This window comes from Lonchura striata, chromosome Z, assembly GCF_050655825.1.
Source record: "Lonchura striata isolate lonStrDom1 chromosome Z, ASM5065582v1, whole genome shotgun sequence".
NCBI classification, from domain to species: Eukaryota; Metazoa; Chordata; class Aves; order Passeriformes; family Estrildidae; genus Lonchura; species Lonchura striata.
The window spans coordinates 86,737,912-86,761,139 of NC_140740.1; the positions used below are offsets into that span (position 1 = coordinate 86,737,912).

Genomic DNA, 23,228 nt, shown 5'->3' on the forward strand with positions numbered 1-23,228 from the left:
TGGACAAAAAAGTTCTTTAGGCTTCGCGGAAATCATTGGCGCCTTTTGCGAGGGCACGGGGAAATTAACGGTTCCAATTAATCTCCCGGTGCCTTTAATTAAGAAGCAGGCGTGAGGAGCCGAGGCTCCAGAACTCATCGGAATTCAGCACGATTCCCCAGTTCCTGCTCCAGAGGAACAGAGGGAGTGACCACACGAAGAGCTCGGGTGGGACAGAGCTGAGGTGAAGTTCACCCTGTGGCCTTTGCCACCACCCAGAAGATCTGCACTTCTCGCTGGCTGCTCTGGGGTGCAGGGGATTTTTAGGATTAAGCCAGGGATGTCTATCCCAGCTTGCTCCAAAGCCCTGTGGCACTGGCCTGGAGAATTCTCTACGTGGGTTAAACCCATCCAGGTTCTAGGATCAGCTGGAGGAAGGGAGAAGGTCACGAGCAGGTGCCGAGACTGAATCTGGGCACTTCCAAAATTCCCAACCCGACACGTTCACGGGAGTTTCATCCTTTCCCCAATTAGGATTTCTATTCTCTGTGTAATAGATGAACACATTAATAGCACGAGACACTCGAAGGTAAATATTTAATTAAGCTCCGGGAAAAAAAAAAAATAAAAAGAAACTGTGGATCATTTCCCTGACAGATCCGATCAACCATTCCATTAGGTTAATTAGGCAGATTTTTTTAAAATATCAGTTGTGTTATGTAACAGGCAATTAAGTCGGGGAGCCCTGATCCATCTCCCACTCAGAACCACGGGATGCCATCCCAGGGTGTGACGGGCACAGCTCCTGAGCCAGCAGGAGCAGCGGGCTCCAGCCCTGGTGCCCACCCGGAGCGATCCTGGAAGGGAAGACACCCAAGAACCTGGGCCCAAAGGGATTTTTGGGGTGCTCCGAGCAGGGGCACGTCAGGGATGGGCACAGCCAGGATTTGAGCTGCATCTCCAGCACTTTTCTCCCAGGTTTTCCTGGGATTTCACCCACAAGGCGCCAAGCGCTCCCGACCCTCTGCGAAGCATCAGCGAGGAGCTTTAATGAAGTAACCCTGACGGATAAATCCATTTCTTTCTCCCTAATCAGATCCAAGCGGGTTGACACAAGGCAGGAACCGAGTGCAATTATTGGCTGGTAATTAGCAAAAGGCCCTTGAGCTTCTCATTAAAGCAATACCTCGCCACGGCCAGAGTTGGCAATGCTCTAAAGAAAGAAGTGGAGGGACCTCAGGACATCTCACTGCACAGCTCCTGCTGCTCCAAGCCCAAAACACTTCCAGGATGGGTTTGGAGGGACCTCAGGACATCTCACTGCACAGCTCCTGCCCAAAACACTTCCAGGATGGGCTGGAAATTCCAGGATTTGCAGGAATTGTCCAAAGCAGGACATCTCACTGCACAGCTCCTGCCCAAAACACTTCCAGGATGGGTTTGGAGGGACCTCAGGACATCTCACTGCACAGCTCCTGCCCAAAACACTTCCAGGATGGGCTGGAAATTCCAGGATTTGCAGGAATTGTCCAAAGCAAGCAGGGTGGGGCAGAGCCAAGATCCTTATCCCACTGCAGCAGGATAAACTTTGGGATTGCTGCTTCCCAAAACACCTTCAATTGGGCCTGCTAATCCCAATGGATTTCAACAAGCCTGGTTGGTGGATTGAGACCTTTCCTGCTGTTCCGCTCTTCAAAAGAACTTGGATTTATCCGAGTCTTACGTTGAAAAACTACATGAAAAAACCAAGCTCGACAAAATACAGAAGAAGGATTAAAGAGGAAGATCAAGGGAAGAAGAAACCTGGATATTTGATAAGCTAAAGGACTGGAAAATTTAAAATGCACATCCATTGATCCCATCTTTTTTTGAAGGTTTTGCTCTAAATATCATCAGGACGACATGAGAAGAAAAGCCCAAAACAACAGGCAGGGAAGGATGAAGGCCTCGAATACTTGGAAATTTCCCTTCTGCAATTCCACAATTTTTTCCTCCAAATACCCACGGGAGAGTTGGGAGACCCCAGCTGAGAAAGGACAGCGATGTCAACAAAACCTGAAGTGTTCCCAGCACAGGATGGCATTGTGCTGCAGGGCTGAGCTCACCCTTGCCCACGCCATCCCAGGAGCCAGCACGGCTCTTTTCCTATTTTTTTCCTATTTTTTTCCTGTTTTCCAGGCCCTGCTCTCCCTGTTCTGCTGTGTCCCTGCTCCTCTCAGCCTCCCAAAGCGTGCGTGGCTGAGAGGGTTCTTATTTCAACCTTTGCTTTGTTCCCTGGCCTTGGGTGGAAGGACATCCCCAACCCATCCCAAGGTTGAATCCAAAGCTCTCCTGGCCTCCACAGCTGCTCCTTACCCTTCCCTGGCCAGATTCTTGGCTCTTTTTGGGCACGCCTCACACCGAGGAATGCTCTGGCACTTTGGAGCGCCAGATTTTGGTGAGGAACCAAAATTTTGGAGGCTTTGAAGGCTTCTTCATCTCCTACCTCTGAGCTCTGCCCTTTACTGCTGCTACCTTTCAACCTGTCCATATGCTCGACAGAAACTTCCAGAGCTCCAGCCTGCTCCCAGAAGACAGCAGCTCCTTGCTGAGGGGGCTCATTAAAACCTGAGATCCTGGGAAACCACCTGGAAGGGAAAGATGGAAACGCTTCCATGGCTCAGCACCCCCACCCAGCAGCTCCTAATCAAGAGAGCACCTCTGTAATTCCAGCTGGGAAAGAGGCCCGGCATTCCGAGGTGGCTGCAGCACATCCTGTACTTTCTCAGCCGACGGGTCATTAAGAGCTAAATTATCCCACAAGTGTCTCGTGGAAGGAATAAATGACGGCCCTGCTGCACCACGGCAGGAGAAATTCAGCCACGTCTCCTGGAATGTGCTGCAGGACCCTGCTGGAATGTTCATCCCTGGCACTCGGCTTGGTGGCAACAGTGCAAAGCCAAGCCGAGGTCAGGAGGTGGAACTGAGGTGGGAACTGAGGTACAAACCAAACCCAGGAGGTGAAATTGTGGTGGAAACTCCGGCACAAAGCCAGGCCAAGCTGGAACTGAGGTGGAACTGAGGTGGAACTGAGGTGGAACAGAGGTGGAACTGAGGTGGAACTGAGGTACAAACCCAGGCCAAGCTGGAACAGAGGTGGAACTGAGGTGGAACAGAGGTGGAACTGAGGTGGAACTGAGGTGGGAACTGAGGTACAAACCAAACCCAGGAGGTGAAATTGTGGTGGAAACTCCGGCACAAAGCCAGGCCAAGCTGGAACTGAGGTGGAACTCTGGTACCAACCCAGGCCAAGCTGGAACTGAGGTGGAACTGAGGTACCAACCCAGGCCAAGCTGGAACTGAGGTGGAACTGAGGTGGAACTGAGGTGGAACTGAGGTGGAACTGAGGTACAAACCCAGGCCAAGCTGGAACTGAGGTGGAACTGAGGTACAAACCCAGGCCAAGCTGGAACTGAGGTGGAACTGAGGTGGAACTGAGGTGGAACTGTGGTACAAACCCAGCCCAAGCTGGAACAGAGGTGTGAGGTGGAACTGAGGTGGAACTGTGGTACAAACCCAGGCCAAGCTGGAACTGAGGTGGAACTGAGGTATAAACCCAGGCCAAGCTGGAACTGAGCTGGAACAGAGGTGGAACTGAGGTACAAACCCAGCCCAAGCTGGAACTGAGCTGGAACTGAGGTGGAACTGAGGTGGAACTGAGGTACAAACCCAGGCCAAGCTGGAACTGAGGTGGAACTGAGGCACAAACCCAGGCCAAGCTGGAACTGAGGTGGAACTGAGGTGGAACTGAGGTACAAACCCAGGCCAAGCTGGAACCGAGGTGGAACTGAGGTGGAACTGAGGTGGAACTGAGGTACAAACCAAACCCAGGAGGTGAAATTGTGGTGGAAACTCCGGCACAAAGCCAGGCCAAGCTGGAACTGAGGTGGAACTGAGGTACCAACCCAGCCCAAGCTGGAACTGAGGTGGAACTGAGCTGGAACTGAGGTGGAACTGAGGTACAAACCCAGGCCAAGCTGGAACTGAGGTGGAACTGTGGTACAAACCCAGGCCAAGCTGGAACTGAGCTGGAACTGAGGTGGAACTGAGGTGGAACTGAGGTGTGAAGTGGAACTGAGGTGGAACTGAGGTACAAACCCAGCCCAAGCTGGAACAGAGGTGGAACAGAGGTGGAACTGAGGTGGAACTGAGGTGGAACTGAGGTGTGAGGTGGAACTGAGGTGGAACTGAGGTACAAACCCAGCCCAAGCTGGAACAGAGGTGGAACAGAGGTGGAACTGAGGTGGAACTGAGGTGGAACTGAGGTGGAACAGAGGTGGAACTGAGGTGGAACTGAGGTGGAACTGAGGTGGAACTGAGGTGGAACTCTGGTACCAACCCAGCCCAAGCTGGAACAGAGGTGTGAGGTGGAACTGAGGTGGAACAGAGGTGTGAGGTGGAACCCGGCCGTGAGGGTGCCAGGACACCAGGCTTTGTCCCAGGACCACCCCAGGGAGCTGCCAAGCTCCGGCCCATCCTTTCTGCAGCCCCAGCCTCTTCCCGAGGTTTCGGAGCGTGGCAATTGTTATCCATCAGAATATGGTAATCGAGCTATTTTTACCCAGCTCCAGAACATATTTACAACCCACAGCATCCTTCCGACAACAATGCGACTGGGAAAACTGTAAAATATGGACCAATCATCCCCAAAACACCCAGCTAGCCTTCAACACCTCTTGGCATTTGGGACAGCAGCTCCACTTCCAAACATATGGCAGGCAAAGCTCTGCGTGCCGAGGAGAGACGGGCTTTGCTCCCCTCCTGTTTTTGCCCCTCTGCCCAAAATCCTTCCCGGGTCTGCCCCCGGAGGAGGGGATTTCCACAAATCCAGGATGGAGCTGGAGCCCAGTTGATTGAATTATCCGTGTTTAGAAGTGAGTAAACAAAGAGAGAGGTGGCTTTCATGAAAAGGGACAAACAGCTTGGGAGCAGCTGGAAGAGGTTTTTTTTTGTTGTTTTTTTTTTTCTATCCCAATTGCTGTTTTATTCCAGCTTTGAGTCACTTCTATTTGAATTTAGGCCAGAAATCTAAGACTGGTTTTTATTCACACGGGCAGCTCAAGCTGTGGACTCTCCATCCCGTTGGGCCCTTGGTAGAGCTGGAACGGGATTTTCCTGAGGGTCCTTCCAGCCCAAACCATCCCAGAAGCCACGGTGCAGCTGCAGGAATGTCACAATGAACTGGGAATTGTCATTTGTTCAAGGTTTGTCTTTAAAAGGGATAAAAGTGCTTTCTTTGTGCTGCAGGAAAGGATTTTTCTAGCACCCTGTGCTGGTTCCTCCGAGAAGCAAAGGGCAGCGTGGGTTTGGAGTTGATCTGAAGGAACAAATCCCAGCAGAGCCAAAGTAACCCAGGAAAGGCAGGAATTTCCTGGGAGGAAAGGCAGGATTTTCCTCAAGGAAAGGCAGGAATTTCCTCAAGGAAAGGCAGCATTTTCCTCGGAGGAAAGGCAGGATTTTCTTGGGAGGAAAGGCAGGAATTTCCTCAAGGAAAGGCAGGAATTTCCTCAAGGAAAGGCAGCATTTTCCTGGGAGGAAAGGCAGCATTTTCCTGGGAGGAAAGGCAGCATTTTCCTGGAAGGAAAGGCAGGAATTTCCTCAGAGGAAAGGCAGGAATTTCCTGGAAGGAAAGGCAGGAATTTCCTCAAGGAAAGGCAGGAATTTCCTGGGAGGAAAGGCAGGAATTTCCTGGGAGGAAAGGCAGGAATTTCCTCAAGGAAAGGCAGGAATTTCCTGGGAGGAAAGGCAGGATTTTCCTGGGAGGAAAGGCAGGAATTTCCTCAAGGAAAGGCAGGAATTTCCTGGAAGGAAAGGCTGGAATTTCCTCAAGGAAAGGCAGGAATTTCCTGGAAGGAAAGGCAGGAATTTCCTCAAGGAAAGGCAGGAATTTCCTGGGAGGAAAGGCAGCATTTTCCTCGAGGAAAGGCAAGAATTTCCTTGAGAAAAGGCAGGAATTTCCTGGGAGGAAAGGCAGGAATTTCCTTGAGGAAACGCAGGATTTTCCTCGAGGAAAGACAGGAATTTCCTCAAGGAAAGGCAGGAATTTCCTCAAGGAAAGGCAGGAATTTCCTCAAGGAAAGGCAGGAATTTCCTCAAGGAAAGGCAGGAATTTCCTGGGAGGAACCCCCAGCAGAGGCAGGGGCAGGCACAAAGCTCCTCCGTGATCCCGAGTTTTCCTGCTCTCCCAAAGAAGCAGCAATTAGGAAGGTGAGGAAAGCTAATGGCTTTCCAACACTTTGCTAATCCCAATATTAGTGCTGGAGGTGATCTGTCTTACCTTCAGTAATAAAACTGTGCTATAAACATGAGAGAGAGACTTTGGATACACTTGAACTTCTTTTTTTTCTTTTTTTTCCCCAGCCTATTCTTTAGCAGCTGCCTTTAAAACCTGCTGGAGAGATCCATCAACGTGCCAAGGGGAAGCCTATTATTTAGGATACATCTCTTTAAAGTGGATTTTATTTCAGTGCCACCAAGGACTGTTTAACCTGTTTTCCTGTCCGTGCTGCTTTGCTGCGTGGGTCCAGCACAAGGAGACAAAACAACTCCTGCTCTAGCTGGGAGCAAGGACAGTGATCCAAATCCAGGAGTACAAACAAGGTGGAATAAAGAGAAAAACCAGTGGGATGGGACTGCCCGGGCTAAAGGTGGAACTGGACAATGAACAGCAAGGTGACAATGGAGCAGAGCTTGTCAAAATGAGACACTCCCCCCCACCACCGTGAGCTGTTGTGTTTTTTGGGAATGTCTGGGTTCCCCTGGGTTGCTGTCCAAGGCTGAGCTCCTGGGGCTGAGCTCCTGGGGCTGGGGCTGAGCTCCTGGGGCTGAGCTCCCGGGGCTGGGGCTGAACTCCCAGGGTTGAACTCCCGGGGCTGAGCTCCTGGAACAGGGGCTGAACTCCCAGGGCTGAGCTCCCGGGGCTGAGCTCCTGGAACAGGGGTTGAACTCCCGGGGCTGAGCTCCTGGAACTAGGGGCTGAGCTCCCGGGGCTGAGCTCCCGGGGCTGAGCAGGGTCTCAGATCCGCAGCCGGGCCCCTTCAGCTGCCCCCTAAATCCCAGGAGTACATCACCCCCGTCCCGGTGTCCCGGGGCGCTCGGGAGGAGCCGGTTCCTCCTCCCCTGGGCTGGAGAACAAACTGCAGTCCCCGGGGACGCTGCGAGACTTTCCAGCTCCTGCTCCAGCCCAGCTGGGAACGGGAGCTCGGAAGGAAGGAAGTTCACACGCAGCACAAGTGGGAGCCAAACAAAAGCCATTGTGTGCAGAGGGGAACTAACGAGGATAAATATGTTTTAGATTCATTGTTAAAACATAGCGGGACACAACTGGAGGGATTTGGATAAAAACGCCCCAAATTTACTGGAAAATTAAATGGATAGGACCAGCTGACCCCCTCGGTTTCCAGAATTTATGACTTCCTCGCTCCAATCCCCATCCCAAATGTAAGGAATAATCTTAGTGAAGCAGCTCTTGATGAATTGCTGTGTCAATAAAATCCGAATCACCCCGATTTCCCCAAGAGAATCACAACAGCGTGGACCCGCTTTGCTGAGCCCATCCCCAAATCTGTATTTCAGCATTTCCCAGAAATGCCAGCACCAATCCCTGGCTGTGCTCCTGCTCTGTAGGAATTGGGCAGAGTGAATCAGCCTCTCAGCCCAGCCCCATGCAGCATGACCAGGTTTTGCTGCAGAGGCAGCAAAGGCAGCCCCGAGCTGGCTGCGTATTTATTTTTTATAAGAAATCTGGATAATGGAAACCACGTACAACCTCTCGGATTTTTCCTATAAATATCTCAGCAGTCCCAAATCTCCGAGCACAACGCGAATCCACTCGGCTTTGACTCCTTTCAGGAAATTCTCAATGACTTCCTGTCACAAAGTCCAATAATCACTGTCTCTTCTCCAAGCACTCCTCACTGCTCTGCTTCCAAAGTGAAGCCCGACCTTCTGTCCGCTTCCCAAAAATTCTGCCCCAAAAAATACAATAAACCAACCGAAATGCTTCTGAGCACCCTTGTAAACCAGTTCCAGGGACATCCACGTCACTTGGGAAAATCCAAGGGGTTCACTTTGGGAATGTGAGCAGTTGGGTTCTGGAGCCAGGGGTTTGCTCCAAGGATCCAACTCACATGGGGACACATGGATAGAAAGAAACAGGTTCATTCCCACTTCCACAGAGATAAAACTGCATCGAATCCAGGGATCCACCGCAGCTTCCAGGGAGCTCCAATTCCCTGTTAATTACCCCTGGAAAATAATTGGGTGCCAAATCTGGGCACACTCCTCACTTTGGCAGCTCATGACAGATTTGTCTATCAAGGTGCTGGGGAAATGAAGACAATTTCGGAGCAAATTGATCAGAGTGCAAATATTGATCCTTTTGGCCCTTCCTGCCGTTGCACGGGTTTCCTCGGAGCTCAGTAATGAGGGAGAAAGGCAAACTCGTGCTAATGACTCCTCTAATCCCGAATTAGCTGGGTTTTGAGCTCGGGTTTCAGCTCAGTTTTGAGCCCAGCCCAGCTTGCTGTCTGGAGAAGCTCAGGCTGCTCCATCCCCAGCAGTGGCCAAGGTCGGCTTGGACGGGGCTGGGGTAGTGGAAGGTGTCCTTGATGATCCTTAAAATCCCCAATTATTCTGCACTTCCACAAAGGCGGGGAATCGCAGCGCAAATAACCGGGAATGTCGGAAACGACCCAGCTCCTTTTCCTGTGACCTTTGTCCAGGAGGATTTGATAGCAAACTCCTAATAAAGGAGTTGGCAAACACGTCGGGAGGCAGCCGCAGCTTTCCTGCTCTCAGTGGGAAGTTTATAGCCTGGATTCTGTTCCAATGGCTGTGCATACCATTAGCATATTTAAATAGGCTGCTTCCCAAATTAAAGTGGAAGCAGCTATAAAATGCTGTTGGCTGTGCTCAGTGTCTCCTTCTGAATCAGAATCCAGCCCTCCCGAAGATGTTTTTTGTTTTTTTCCCTTGACTTTTGACAAAGAGGGAAGACTTTGCAGGGAAAATAAGCAAGGCAAAAAGGCAGTTGAAGCGCTCGGTGTTTACTACTGAGATGCTCCCGATTGTATTTTACCAGGAGCGCCGGGGAAGAGTGGAATCAGAATTCCATCAGGATTTAGATCCAGCAGGCACAGCTCTGCACCAGGCTGGTTTTCAGCAGTCACTCTGCATCCCCTGCGTTGCCTTGGCGTGGATGCACCAGAGCAGAGGAGCTTCGGAACGCCGCACCGGAACACGCTTGGAGCAAGCTGGGCTCGTGGAAAATGTCCCTTCACATCCCTGAATTCAGACCCAGCCATGCTCGTGCTTCCTGCAGCCTTGGCTCCCCTCTCTCAGAGCAGAGCCTGCAGCTCCATCCCTCACAGGGAGCCCTGCCAACACTCCCCCGGCAGCACATGATGCAAACCAGGAGGGAACCGCTCCTCTTTTCCTGCTGAATCGCGGCACGAAAGCAAAAGGAAACACATTCTCCTAGTCCAGCAGAAATAGTCAAGGGGGTGAGTCAGGAGTTCCAAAAATACATTTCCTAAGCTGCAAAACAGAGCTGGATGTTGCCATGGCACTTTGGGAAAATTCACAAGTCTCCAGCTTGTTTCAGAGATGAATCAAATGGGAGCGAGCCGAGTTTTCGGCTCGTTCGGTCACTTTTGCCACTGATTTCATTTGTTGTTTTTTCCCTGGGTTTCAGCTTTAAAGCCAAACCTCCAAGAGGGATTTAAAGGGACAGGATTGCCACAAGTGGATTGCCAACGCTGGCAGAATCCTGGCATGCCTTGGGTCGGAAGGGACCTTCAAGCCCCATCCAGTGCCACCCCAGCCGCGGGCAGGGAGATCTGCCACTGTTCCAGGATGTTCCAGACACCACCCAACACTCCAGAGGAGCTCTGTGCTTCCCAAAATCCCATTAGATCCTGTCTGCAGAGCCTGAGGAAATGAGGCCGTCGGAGCCCTGAACTGGAGCGGGATGGAGCCAGCCCGGCACGAGAGCCTCAATTCAATCAGCTCCTGCACACAGACAGCAAGGTGAGCTCAGGTGGGTGTTCCCACAAAGGAACAAGAGGGGGAAAAAAAAACCAAAGCCACATTCCTAGTCGAGCCTTTTCTTCACATCTGTTTAAAGCTGGAACCCGTCCAGCAAGTCTGACGTTGCCGCAGGAGGAAAAGCAGGCTTGGAATGGAAAGGAGCCGGCTCCCAGACACGGCTGCCCGTGCCAAGGACTGTGGATCCTCTCTGGCACCACGAGGTTGCAGAGCCAGTGCTGGGAGCAGGGAATTGAGCGTGACCTCCCTGACCCAGCAGCGTGGGGACGGCGGTGTCACCTCGCCTGACCTCCCCCTGAGCTGCTGCCAGCTCAGCCAGAGGCACTGACAGCCAGGATTTGAGGGAATGGCACCTTTGCATTCCGGGGGCAGCCCCAGCAATTCCATGCCCAGATCCCCTCTGGCAGTGGGAGGCAGTCCCTGTGTGCTGTCCCAGTGCCTGTGGTCCTGGCAGGGTTCTGGGCTCTCCTGGTTCCATCCCTTCTGCAGGTGAACACCCCAACATTTCCAGGCTGGCTCCAGAGTTGCACATTCCTGCTCGCCAGTGCTTGTGCCTGCCAGCGATTCCGAAGGGATCCATCCCCACCCCACTCCCTTGGAGTAAAACCTGCTGAGATCCTGGCCCATGCTCTTCCCAAAGCAGGGCTGGAACCCTCGAGAAGCCCCTTCACAATTCCAAAGGAAAGCAGGGAACGGGAAGAACGGATTTGATTTTTGTCGGCGAGTTCTAAATGCAAAGTCTCCAGTTCCTGTGAGATGCAAATCAGCTCTCAGCCATTCATTCGCTCAGCACCCGAAATCAAAATTAGGTGAGAAAATCAATAAATTAGCAATTTCCCGGGATTTAACAATCCTGCCTTGATCATCCCCTCCAGCGGATCGACCCCAGTTTACATTTCCAGCCTTCCTGTCAAAAATAGACTTAACACTATTCTAACATTTTGTGCTTCCAGGGCTTTTTCAAGGATGGCAAGAAACAACTCCCAGGGAGTCATTCCATCAATCGGAGTGGAGAAGGAGGAGGGAAAAAGTCAAGGAAAAGGAAAAGCAAGTGTCCAAGGCCAGCCTGGATGGGGCTTGGAGGAACCTGGAAGCATCCCTGTTCTCGGCAGGGATTGCAATGGGATGCTGATAAAATCCCTCCCATCCCAAAGCATCCCGACACGAGCAGAAGGGAAGTGTCTGTGGCTTTTTGGCCATGCCGGGAGCACCCTTGGGAGCTCATTCCCAGGGAAGCCAGGCCTGTGCCATGGAATAAAGCTTTCCTTGTTGGCTCCAGCGTGCTGCAGTGCCACCAGCACAGCTGCTGCTCCCCCGGGGGGAACCAAAGCGTGTCTCGTTTGCTTCCCCAGCAGAGAAACCCTTCCCCAGCAGCACTGCAGCACCTGGCTAGAAAATGGCGTGGGGAAGGAGAAGTGCAGGAGAGCTTGGAGGGTTTATCCGGGCCCAGCGCTGCGCATCCCAAGCTGTTCAGCATTGCAGCAGCATTGCAGCAGCTGCAGCAGAGCCTCGCTCACCATCGTTGCTCGTTTTAGCCATTGTCCCTGCCCGAGGAACAGCAGGAACATTTTGCAGAATTCCACGGAAGCACCAATGCCGGCCGATGAGAGCCATCGGGGATTTCAATGGGAATGGGGATTGGGAGGAGAGGAAATCACAGGCTCACCCAACCCAGCTCCAGGGACCTCAGCAAAGCCAGGGAGGAGCCGTGATGGCACCAAAATTCCTGAGGATGGAACTGAAATGAGAAGCCCGGGGCAGCACTTCCATTGCTGCTGAAAGCCCAGAGGGTGGCACGGCTGGTGCCATCCACACTCTCCTCGTGTCCTGCGTGCCACCTCTGCCCCAAAGCTGCGTGGCCTCTCCAGCCTCTCCCACAGCCAGGGTCACTGCTAGAGTTGTGCCCACGTTCCAGAGCCAGCCCTGTTTGGGGTGAGCTGTGCCCACGTTTGGGGTGAGCTGTGCCCGCGTTCCAGAGCCAGCCCTGTTTGGGGTGAGCTGTGCCCACGTTCCAGAGCCAGCCCTGTTTGGGGTGAGCTGTGCCCACGTTTGGGGTGAGCTGTGCCCACGTTCCACAGCCCTGTTTGGGGTGAGCTGTGCCCGCGTTTGGGGTGAGCTGTGCCCACGTTTGGGGTGAGCTGCCAGGATGAGGCGAGCGCAGCGATTCCTGCCCAACAATACCAGCTCTTTGTTTTCCCGGGCTCCCCAATCTGTCCATCCATCTGTTCTCCCTCGCTGTAGATTCCTGCTTTAAGCTCCTGAGGAAGGATTCTCCTCTTTGTTTCGCCTCTGCTCCCTCACGAGGAGGTTGGAGTTCAAACCCAGCCCACCCTGGCACCGGTTTTCCAAATAAATAAATCAAAGCCCCTGTTCTACTGGGATCCAACTTGTTTTCTTAGGAATCTGTACCGCACCCTATGGCAAAAAAGAGCCACCACGGATTCCCGGGAAATGGTTAAAAAAGGGAAGCAAACAAGATGACTTGACTTGGGCAAAAAGGGAAAAACAAGAGGATTTTGCTTCCTGTTTGCAATTTCTGGACTCCCAAACTTTGGAAGCAAATGGCACAAAGCGCTTTCCAGCATTGTTTGTAAAAACAAGGATTTCCTTTTTGCCTTGCCCCACTCCTCCGTGTGAACGGAGCAGAGTTTGGAGCTGTGGAAAGCACAGGTTTCCTTTGCCCTGCTGCACACTGGGAATATCCCCAAATCCAAGGATTTCCTTTTTGCCTTGCCCCACTCCTCCGTGTGAACAGAGCAGAGTTTGGAGCTGTGGAAAGCACAGGTTTCCTTTGCCCTGCTGCACACTGGGAATATCCCCAAATCCAAGGATTTCCTTTTTGCCTTGCCCCACTCCTCCGTGTGAACGGGGCAGAGTTTGGAGCTGTGGAAAGCACAGGTTTCCTTTGCCCTGCTGCACACTGGGAATATCCCCAAATCCAAGGATTTCCTTTTTGCCTTGCCCCACTCCTCCGTGTGAACGGGGCAGAGTTTGGAGCTGTGGAAAGCACAGGTTTCCTTTGCCCTGCTGCACACTGGGAATATCCCCAAATCCAAGGATTTCCTTTTTGCCTTGCCCCACTCCTCCATGTGAACAGAGCAGAGTTTGGAGCTGTGGAAAGCACAGGTTTCCTTTGCCCTGCTGCACACTGGGAATATCCCCAAATCCAAGGATTTCCTTTTTGCCTTGCCCCACTCCTCCGTGTGAACAGAGCAGAGTTTGGAGCTGTGGAAAGCACAGGTTTCCTTTGCCCTGCTGCACACTGGGAATATCCCCAAATCCAAGGATTTCCTTTCTGCTCCTTGCCCCACTCCTCCAGGTGATCGGAGCAGAGTTTGGAGCCGTGGAAAGCACAGGTTTCCTTTGCCCTGCTGCACACTGGGAATATCCCCAAATCCACCCGGATCATCCACAAAGGAAGAACACTCCAGGGAAAGGAGAGCTGACCCCTGAGGTAAAAGCCCTCCCAAAACAAACTTTCCATTTCCTCTTGCAATGACAGCTTGGGGAAAAAAAAAAATCTCTCCTCAGAAGTCTATTCGTTTTGCAGGTTTTTGTTGGATTTTTTCCCCCAGTTTGTTTTCCTTCCTTGCCTCATCAAGCCAATCATAAACTACTAAAATAGCATTCCGTGGATACGGTAAAGCCATCAAATATGGCAAGAATGGGGAAGGATTCATTAATAGTTAATTAATTTCCCGAATGTGTCTCATGCATTCTGAATCAACAAGAGCTTTCCACGGAACAGGAAATCTTCCTGCCTGGAGCCCGAGGGGAGGCCAAGGGTGGCTCAGTGTGGTCAGAAAGGTTTGATGGCTCCACGTGGATCTGTGTTATCCCACACACCAAAGGGGCTTCCCTGTAAACTAAAATTAATTCTCAACTCTTGCTTCTTGTTTGCTCTCAGGAGATTCAGAGGAGGGAAAAGGAAGGAAAATTCTGCCTGATTCATTATTGCCACGACAGGAATTGCATGGAAAAGGCAAAATCCAAGCAGGACCATGTCCCAGGGATGTTTTAATTGCTGATATAAAACTGTGACAGGGAGAGCAGCATCTTCCTTTCTTTTAAGGAAGTCTTTTCCTTGATAGGATCTCATTAAACATTGCTGGAAAAGAAAAACATCCCATTTACAGGATAACATCTCCTCATGATTAAGGTCCTTCCAGGCTTGAAACATGAGCCACTATCCAAGAAAATAGGGATATTGATCTCCTTCCTGCCATAAAAGAGTCCTGCAAGATTGCTGTAAACAGCGGGAAACTTCCACGGAAAGAATTCCCAGTCCTTGCTGGCTCCACCCTCCTGCCAGGAGCTGTGGGGTGGAGGAAGGTCTGAGCCAGCTGGGATCATCCTCCCACTTTGTTCCAGCCACTCTGGAATCTTTTCCTGGTCGGCAGTCGCTCGCAGGTTGGATTCGGTGACCTTGCAAATCTTTTCCAACCTCAGCCATTCTGGGATTCTGTGATTCTCCAGACCAGGTCCCACAGCATTAAATGAAAATGGAATTTAATCTCCTACATGGATATGAAAAAAGACCGGTGGAAAAAACCCTCCTGGTGCTTTTAGTCCCTTTTCAAGAAGTTCTATCAAATAAATGTCTTGGGCCAACTCCATTAGGGAGCAATTAAACCTTAATGGCCGTCTAAATCCATTATCAGTGGACATTTAACCTTGCAATATTTAAAGATAATATTTAATTTGAGCAAATTAATGGGCTGCCTGTGAGACCAAAGAGATCTACTTAGGCTCTCTGGTTTTCCATCGGGGATATTTCCCTTTGGATAGTGTGACAAAGAAAGTGGCAAAGTTGGTCCTCACGTTGGGAGCTCCAATAAACAGTAGGAGTTAAAACCTCAAACGAGCACCTGCTTTATCCTCCTTACTGCTCCTGTTATTTCCATATCCATCCACAGTTGGTTTTGATGCACTCCAGGGACACCTTCCACCGTGCCAGGCTGCTCCAAGCCCCGTCCAGCCTGGCCCTGGGCACTGCCAGGGATCCAGGGGCAGCCCCAGCTGCTCTGGGCACCCTGTGCCCACTCTCCCAGCCAGCAATTCCTTCTCAACATCCCATCTAAGCCTGCCCTCGGACAGAAGGAAGCCATTCCCTTTCTCCTGGCACTCCAAACCCGCATCCAAAGCTCCTGTGCAGCTCCTCTGCAGCTCCCCGGCCCTGGAGCTGCATCCAAGGGAAGCGTGAATTGAACACAGAGCTGGAAACTCCAACGGAAGGAGGACACTGGCCTCTTCACTCCAAGGACCTCGCCGTTAAATCCCAGCAGGAGAGGATTCCAGAGGACTCCGTGCCTCCGGAACGGCGTGCCACGCTCAGGGACGTCACGGCGGCGTCTCGGAAGCGCGGCGACGGGTTTGCGTTATTTGGGTCCCGCAGATCTTCCCCGATGGAAGAACCTGGGAATTCCACGAGTAGGCTGTCATCTCAACGCCACGTCGGAAGGTTAGAGGTGTTTCCTCTGCGAACCGAGAGCTTTAAATAGATTTTACACGGCAGAGGAGCCGGAGCTGCACGGACCTGGCGGGGATCCACGGGATTTCGGCATGTCACCGCCGATTCCCGGCGCCGCACACGCGCGGCGTTCGGCGTGTCGGGGACGCGAGGCAGCCGCAGCCGGTGGAACTCCTCTTGGGTGGGAAGGACCTCAAAGCCACCCTTGCCATGGTAGGGACACCTCCCATTGTGCCAGGTGCTCCCAGTCCCGGCCAGCCCGGGCACTGCCAGGGATCCAGGGGCAGCCCCTGGGCCAGGCCTGCCTGGAATCCCAGGGAAGAATCCAACACCACTGAGGAGGAGCTCTCATGGTGGAAGGAAGCAATGGATGGCCACCAAATTGTTGGAAGATCAGTTTCCATCAAGAAACCACCAAAACGCAGGGGCAAAAGTGAAACGAGCGGAGCTGTGCCTTCACAAACCTTCTTGATTGCAGGAATTCCAACCTCGGAAGCAGCGGGTCGGGAATGGTGGCTGGCCTCTGGCTCACCTCAGGGCGGCTCCTGAGGACGTTCCCTCTCTCCACAGCGGAGCCGGTGACCCGGAACATTCCTGGATTTGCCTCGCAGCCCCTCAGGTTTGCACCCTGCCTTGGGGTCGGGGTGATGCTGTCCCAGCCAGAGCAGGGCAATGGGGTGTAATTACACGCAGCTCCTGTCAGAGTGGAATCTGTAGTACATCGCTAATGTGTAAATGACTAAATAACTTAATTAGGTGAAATGAAGTGCACTTACAACCGCAGATGCTTACGCCGGATCGGGATAATGTGGTGTGTGGGAATATATCCCTGGTTTTTTAAAGATGTTTATATTTAACTGTAGGCCAAGGAAATGAGGAACATGCACTGGTGAGAAGCATGGCAGGGAATTTTTTTTAAAAGGGAAAAATGTTTACCACATCCTTACAAAGCGACGGAGAAAACCATTTTAAAATCACTTCAAAATGCCGGAAGGAACCAACTTCTCAATCCCTGCAAATACCAGATCCCACTGAAACGCTAAGGGACATAGGAGAAAAAGCAATTCTTCTGTCAAGCTCAAATAAATAAATGACAGAGCCCTTCTTTTCCTAGCTCACCTATTCCTGAGTGCATCACTGAGGTTGGAAAAGCCCCCAGGATCATGGAGTCCAACCTGGAGAGCAGAATGCCACGGACACCTCCAGGAACGGGACTCTGCGCAGCCCCTGATGGCAGCCGACCCTTTCCAGGAAAAAGCAGCAGGAAAATTCCTGTGTGGGGAGGCTGGCACACGGAGCGGGAGAAGCGCTGAAATCGCTCCCGGCCCTTCTACTCATGCCTTCATCCATATTCATCCTTCCCCTCTCCGAAGGCGCGCTGGAGGTGAACGGAGGCACAAGCACCGGCACGAGGAGCAGCTGAATAGGCCAAATGATGGCACGTGTGCTTCAAGGAGGCTTCAGCCACCCAAGCAAGCAAGGAAATGGGAGTTTTCATTTCCCGCTGATGGATAAAAAGAGGAAGTGCCTGCACAAGTGCCTACGGAGCTGCAGCACTTCTTATTCCCAAAAAAACAACCTGGAGTAGAGGAAGGTTCCCTGCGGGGTTGGAACGAGGTGAGTGGTCAAGTCCCTCCCAACCCAAACCATTCCAGGACTCTGGATAAAAAAAGTCAAGGTTCCCAAGCTGCCCAGATAGCATTTTCCATATTATCTCTCCCTTCTTTATTAATTAGCTCTCTCTAATGACAAAGAGAAGTAGCCGTTTGTCAGAATTCCAGGTGAGACGGACACCAAAAATTCCTAAATCCAGGATTAGGCAGAGAGCTGCCCAAATTTTTGATGATTCCATACGGAACCACCAGTGAATGAGAAGTTTTTTCCTGCAAGTCCTCTCAGGAAACTCTAAAGGATCCTTTTTCAAGCCGGAAAAAGAAGTTGTCACAATGATTTTGAGAGAGCAAAATAGCAAATTTGGGACTGAGTCAAAAGTGTCGGAATAACGAGCTGGAATGTGTTGCTATTAGTCACCGCCTTGGAAGCGAATCCAAAGCTGCTAATGCTGGGGATGTTGAGGAGTGCAGAGACTCCCTGCCACTCGGAAGGAATTTTCTAGGATGAGATGAAACGGTGAGGCAGCAAACAGTGCCTCTCTTTAGGTGCAAAGGGGAATTGTACCTCGCAGGAAGGGGAGAGGAGGTGTTTGCCTCTCCCGGGAAGTGTCACCCTCACAGGAGCCTCCATTTCACATCTCCTCCTCGGGAGGCAAGCGAAATCAATTAACTCTGCAACTGGAACCAATTAACCCTCGCAAAAGCACAACACCAAGCACGGTGGCAGTCTTTAATAAATGGGATAAATGTAATAAATCCATAAATAAGAAAGGAGAACGCCCCAGGCTGGGGCTGCCAGGCTGTGTCAGGTGGGCTCCCGATTCTTCAGAGACAGCACAAGTGTTGGAGGGCCTAAAACAAACAGGGACTTCCACAACACGGGGATTTCGGCAGCCCTGGGGGACAGCTGGGATGGGATTGATCCCATTTAACTGCAGCTGCCTCAAAGCAGGCTTGTACAAGAGGGATGAAGAGAGATCCCTTGAAAAGAGGCACCTTAAACCCTTATCTTAAAGGGAGCTAAAGCTGCCTTATCTCCAGGGAGGCGCCTCGATGCTTCCGCTCGATTCACATGCCGCTGTTTGATCCGAGTGGCAGTAGGGAGATGGGTGCCATCTGTGACACGAGCCAGCAGCCTGGCCTCCCTTCCCTTCCTTTCCATTCCTTTCATTTCCATTCCCTTCCCTTCCTTTCCATTCCCTTCCTTTCCATTCCCTTCCCTTCCTTTCCATTCCCTTCCCTCCCTTTCCATTCCCTTCCATTCCCTTCCTTTCCTTTCCATTCCTTTCCTTTCCATTCCCTTCCTTTCCATTCCTTTCCTTTCCATTCCCTTCCCTCCCTTTCCATTCCCTTCCATTCCCTTCCTTTCCATTCCCTTCCCTTCCTCTCCATTCCCTTCCATTCCCTTCCTTTCCATTCCCTTCCATTCCCTTCCATTCCATTCCCTTCCCTTCCTTTCCCTTCCCTTCCTCTCCATTCCCTTCCTTTCCATTCCCTTCCCTTCCTTTCCATTCCCTTCCCTTCCTTTCCCTTCCCTTCCTCTCCATTCCCTTCCATTCCCTTCCATTCCCTTCCATTCCCTTCCTTTCCATTCCCTTCCATTCCCAGGCTCCAGCACGGTGGCCAGGAGCAGGAACAATGCTCTGCCTCCAGTCCCTGCCATCCCTGGCAGCTCGCAGCTCTGAATCCACTCCTGGCCTTATTCAGCTTTTTTTTTTTTGCCCTTTTCCAATGGAATTGTGAGCAAACGGGAACCTGCTCGGCAGATGATTATCACAATTCCCTCCTGAGCCAGGTCTTGCAAGGGGCTCAAAGCAGCACACCATCTTTGTAAATATTGTCCATAAAATCCCAAAGTGACGAGGTGAACACACGGCGCCGCTGACCCTTCGGCGTTCCCCGTGAGGGTTCCATCCCACCCCTCCAGACACCGTCACGGGTTGATTTTTCCAGAGCTGAGCTGAATAAGAGGGAACAACTTTTCTCTTCTAAAAAAGAAAAAGGAATAAAGCTGCTTCTTTTATAATCCTGCACTTTCTATTTAAGCTCCTGCTCTTTTGGATTAAGGAAAGAACAACTCGCCATTAGGGCCTGGCCTGTTTATCAACATCACAATTGTGCCCGAGAGCCGCAGGAATTATTTTACACTTCAAAAGATGCTAGAAACCAGTTTTATCTCAAGTTAAACTTTCAATATAATATTTAATAGAACTCATCCTGCCCTTCTAGTCTGATACTGTGGTTTGATGGCTACAAGCACTTGCAGGGAGGGGGATTCTGGGAGCAGAAAAATGCAAATAAAAATGACTTTATCTGCTCGGTTTTGGCTTACAGGGGTTTCACTTCCTTCTGTTAAAAAAAGAACATTTTCTGCACCTTAGACAAGACAAGAGAAGGTTGAAATTAAAAGGGACCGGAGCTGCTGCCTAAGTCACATCCAGGCAAACCCATGGGATGGACACAGGAGTATCCTTGCTTTTGGAATGTGTTTCAGCAGTCACAAAGCGACGGCAGAGCTTTCCACTCTGGCTTTTTGCTGCAAAAAAACTCTATTTTGTCCCCAGTTTTGCCCCTAAAAGCCCAAATCTTGCCCCGCAGTGCGCAGATAACAAGGGCCTTTCCCATCCTAAATGAGCTGCCTTGTATCCACTACCTATAAATTCATTTTCGGTTTGACAATATCCTGGTGCCTCAGCTAAACGGGGCGCGTGGCTGGAAGGAAAAGACAACTGAGCGCCAGTAATTCTGCAGTCAGCGGGCACTGCCAGGGGCACGGTGTGGCTAAAGGCAGGCTGGGTGCCCTTGCAGGTGAGCAGGCAGCACGTTGCAGGCTCTGCTGCACGCTGCAGCCTCGGGCAGCATTGCTGCCCTGCACCGACTGCAGCTCTCCATCGCCGCATCGCACGGGCACGGGCGCCGCGCCGCCGCTAATTGCCCTCGCTTCCACACGGCACACGTTCCAGCATGGAAACATGAATCTATGGAGCAAGAATGGGGGAAATGCGTGGAAGGGAAACAAAAAAACATGTGCCGTGTAAAGAAGACAAAAAAAAAAAAAGTATGGGATATAAAAGAGGAACCTTCGGAGAGGGAAAAGCCCGATGTCCATTCGGTAATGTGCTGGTTCATAAATTAATGCTCTCGTTCATGGTGTTTACAAAAGAGCTAATTTTAGGAATGGGAATTTTCCTCTGTTTATCCAACAAGACCCAGGATTTCCTAAGTAAGTGGATGTTTCCAAAGAGTATAAAATCAACAAAGGGATTAGGGACAGAAAACCCCAGAGAAGCGACGCTTGCTGACAACTCCGACCCCGGTGAAGAAAGAACGGCCCGGGCTCTGCTCGGGCCCCAGCACATCATTTTGTGCACAATGCAAGGAAAACAGCTACCTGGGAAAAGCAGGAGGCCAGGAGCTCGGATGCTCCTGTGGATGAACCAGCTACTTGGGAAAAGCAGGAGGCCAGGAGCTCGGATGCTCCTGTGGATGAACCAGGACGTGCTGCTGTAGTCTCAGGCTCTCAGGCCACTTCCATCTCTGATGTTATCAGGAGGGCTTCTCTCCCAAAACACCCACTGTCACTTGTCCCTTAAAAACACGAGGAAAGCGAGGCCGTGCCCGGTGCCACTGGCATTGCAGCGCCTGACGGTGCCCCAGCCTCATCCCTGCCCCTCTCCCAAAACACCCACTGTCACTTGTCCCTTAAAAACACGAGGAAAGCGAGGCCATGCCCGGTGCCACCGGAATTGCAGCGCCTGACGCTGCCCCAGCCTCTTCCCTGCTTCTCTCCCAAAACACCCACTGTCACTTGTCCCTTAAAAACACGAGGAAAGCGAGGCCATGCCCGGTGCCACTGGCATTGCAGCGCCTGACGCTGCCCCAGCCTCATCCCTGCCCCTCTCCCAAAACACCCACTGTCACTTGTCCCTTAAAAACACGAGGAAAGCGAGGCCGTGCCCGGTGCCACTGGCATTGCAGCGCCTGACGGTGCCCCAGCCTCATCCCTGCTTCTCTCCCAAAACACCCGCTGTCACTTGTCCCTTAAAAACACGAGGAAAGCGAGGCCGTGCCCGGTGCCACCGGAATTGCAGCGCCTGACGGTGCCCCAGCCTCTTCCCTGCCCGTCTTTGTTCCCGAGATCCCAAACAAACAATCCGTTGTGTGCCATTTCATGAGGTGCCAATATTTCAGCTCCCCTCCGCCGCATCCCGCGGTCGCCCCGAGAAAGGGGAGCACCCAAGGAGCGGCGTGGGAGCAGCGGTGAGGGAAGAGGAGAGCGGAGGGAATCGATTTGGGTTTGCCAGTTCTGCTCCCTGGCTGAAGTTTGTATTCCAGCCACAAACTTCCCGCCGAGCTTTGGCCTGGAAACGCTGCCGGACTCTTCAGCGCAGTGGCCCTGGCAGGTGCTCCCGCAGTCCAAGGCCATAATTCAATCAAGCCTTGGGCTGACGTCAGGAACAAAAACAACTCAAAGGCTGTTTGGCGAACGGGCCCAGAACCCCTGAGATTCAATTAGAGCCTTGATATTCCATGGGGAATCTTATTTAGCTGGATTTAATATCACCAAAGCTCGGGAGCAGTTATTTATCAAATAGGTTGAACGCATTTAAATGTACAGGCGACGGAACAGCACGTTAACCCCACAATCCCAAATTTTCAGCAGGAAAGCAGCACCAGGAGCCAGTCTGATTTTTAGATTCTCCAGCACAAAAAGAAGCGAATCCCTGTTTTCTTAGGGATTACATCCACGCCTAAGAATGAACACGGGGATTTCTGTGGTTTGCCATTTGTGGATCCCTACGATTCCCCCGGCAGGAATGCTGATCTCTACATCTGTGGTGTCCCAGAAGGCTTGGGTTTGGGTTTTTGACATGCACTTTGCTGGGATCACGGGGTCACACGCACATACAGGGTGGAGGACATACAGAAATATATGTAGGATGGAGGATACACACATAGATAGTGTGGAGGATACACACACACACATAGGGTGGAGGATACACACATATAGGATGGAGGATATACACACATGGAGGATGGAGGATACACACACATAGGATGGAGGATATACACACATGGAGGATGGAGGGTGCACAGACATATATAGGGTGGAGGATATACACACACATAGGATGGAGGATATACACACATATAGGATGGAGGATATACACACATATAGTATGGAGGATACACACACATGGAGGATGGAGGATATACACACATGGAGGATGGAGGATACACAGACATGGAGGATATACACACATGGAGGATGGAGGATGCACAGACAGGATGGAGGATATACACACATATATAGGATGAAGGATATACACACATGGAGGATGGAGGATGCACAGACATAGGATGGAGGATATACACACATATATAGGATGAAGGATATACACACATGGAGGATTGAGGATACACACACATGGAGGATACACAGACATGGAGGATGGAGGATACACACACATGGAGGATACACACACATGGAGGATACACACACATGGAGGATGGAGGATACACACACATACAGGATGGAGCAGGCAATACACCCGTGACAAAGAGGGCACCACGCACACGCATGACAAAGGGATGTACATGTGTGACAAAGCCGGGCGTCTGCACGGGCACACCCATGTGACTAAGGGGACCGTACCCCCACACGCGTGACGAAGCCGGGCGCCGCGCACACGGATGACAAAGAAGGAGCCCGTCCGTTCCAGCCCGCGGCGCCGCCCGGCCATGGCGAAGCTGGGCACAGGCAGGAGGGCCGGAGCTGCATGGGAAGCCTGCCAGGAATGCCGCCTGCATCCCGCGTGGCACCTGCCGCGTTGGAGCCGCGGCCCCTCTCCCGGGAGCCGCCGCGGCCCCGTGCCAGGCTCAGCGCCGTGCCAACGACAGTGCCCGGCCGTGCCCGGCGCCGAGGCCGGGCTCAGAGCATCGGCCGGCTCCACAGCCCCCAGCGCTGCTCCAGCGTGTGCACCAGCACAGGCAACAATGCCACGCAGCTACTACTGGCATTACTACCACGAGTAGTCTCGCAAGATGCGGCGACGGCCACAAAGCTCTCGCACCGACAC

General features: G+C 51.9%; 2 protein-coding genes across 45 annotated transcripts in view; both read right to left on the bottom strand.

Annotated features, from left to right (window-relative positions):
- The window catches only part of LOC110484130 (transcription factor 4), a 110,257-nt gene that overhangs the window by 77,189 nt on the left and 9,840 nt on the right, over window positions 1-23,228 (bottom strand). The gene's annotated exons all lie outside the window — the stretch shown is intronic.
- Window positions 5-22,892, bottom strand: LOC146763925 (uncharacterized). Its single transcript, XM_085567332.1, has 6 exons — window positions 22,813-22,892; window positions 19,972-20,126; window positions 15,574-15,711; window positions 15,330-15,480; window positions 1,286-4,391; window positions 5-1,214 (listed from the first exon to the last, which is right to left on the bottom strand). Exons 1-5 carry the CDS (start codon window positions 22,890-22,892, stop codon window positions 2,771-2,773), a joined length of 2,145 nt encoding a protein of 714 aa, XP_085423458.1. The 3' UTR covers window positions 5-1,214; window positions 1,286-2,770.

Bases quoted from the DNA above. Each gene is read 5' to 3' on its own strand.
- LOC146763925 (XM_085567332.1), bottom strand. From the start codon at position 22,892: ATGGCCGGGCGGCGCCGCGGGCTGGAACGGACGGGCTCCTTCTTTGTC. The intron at 15,712-19,971 runs GTGCTGCCTGCT...TTCCCACCCAAG, and splicing joins CGTGCAGCAGAGCCTGCAAC to AGGAGTTCCACCGGCTGCGG. The intron at 4,392-15,329 runs GTCCTTGGAGTG...GTTCCACCTCAG, and splicing joins TGCTGGGATTTAACGGCGAG to TTCCACCTCACACCTCTGTT.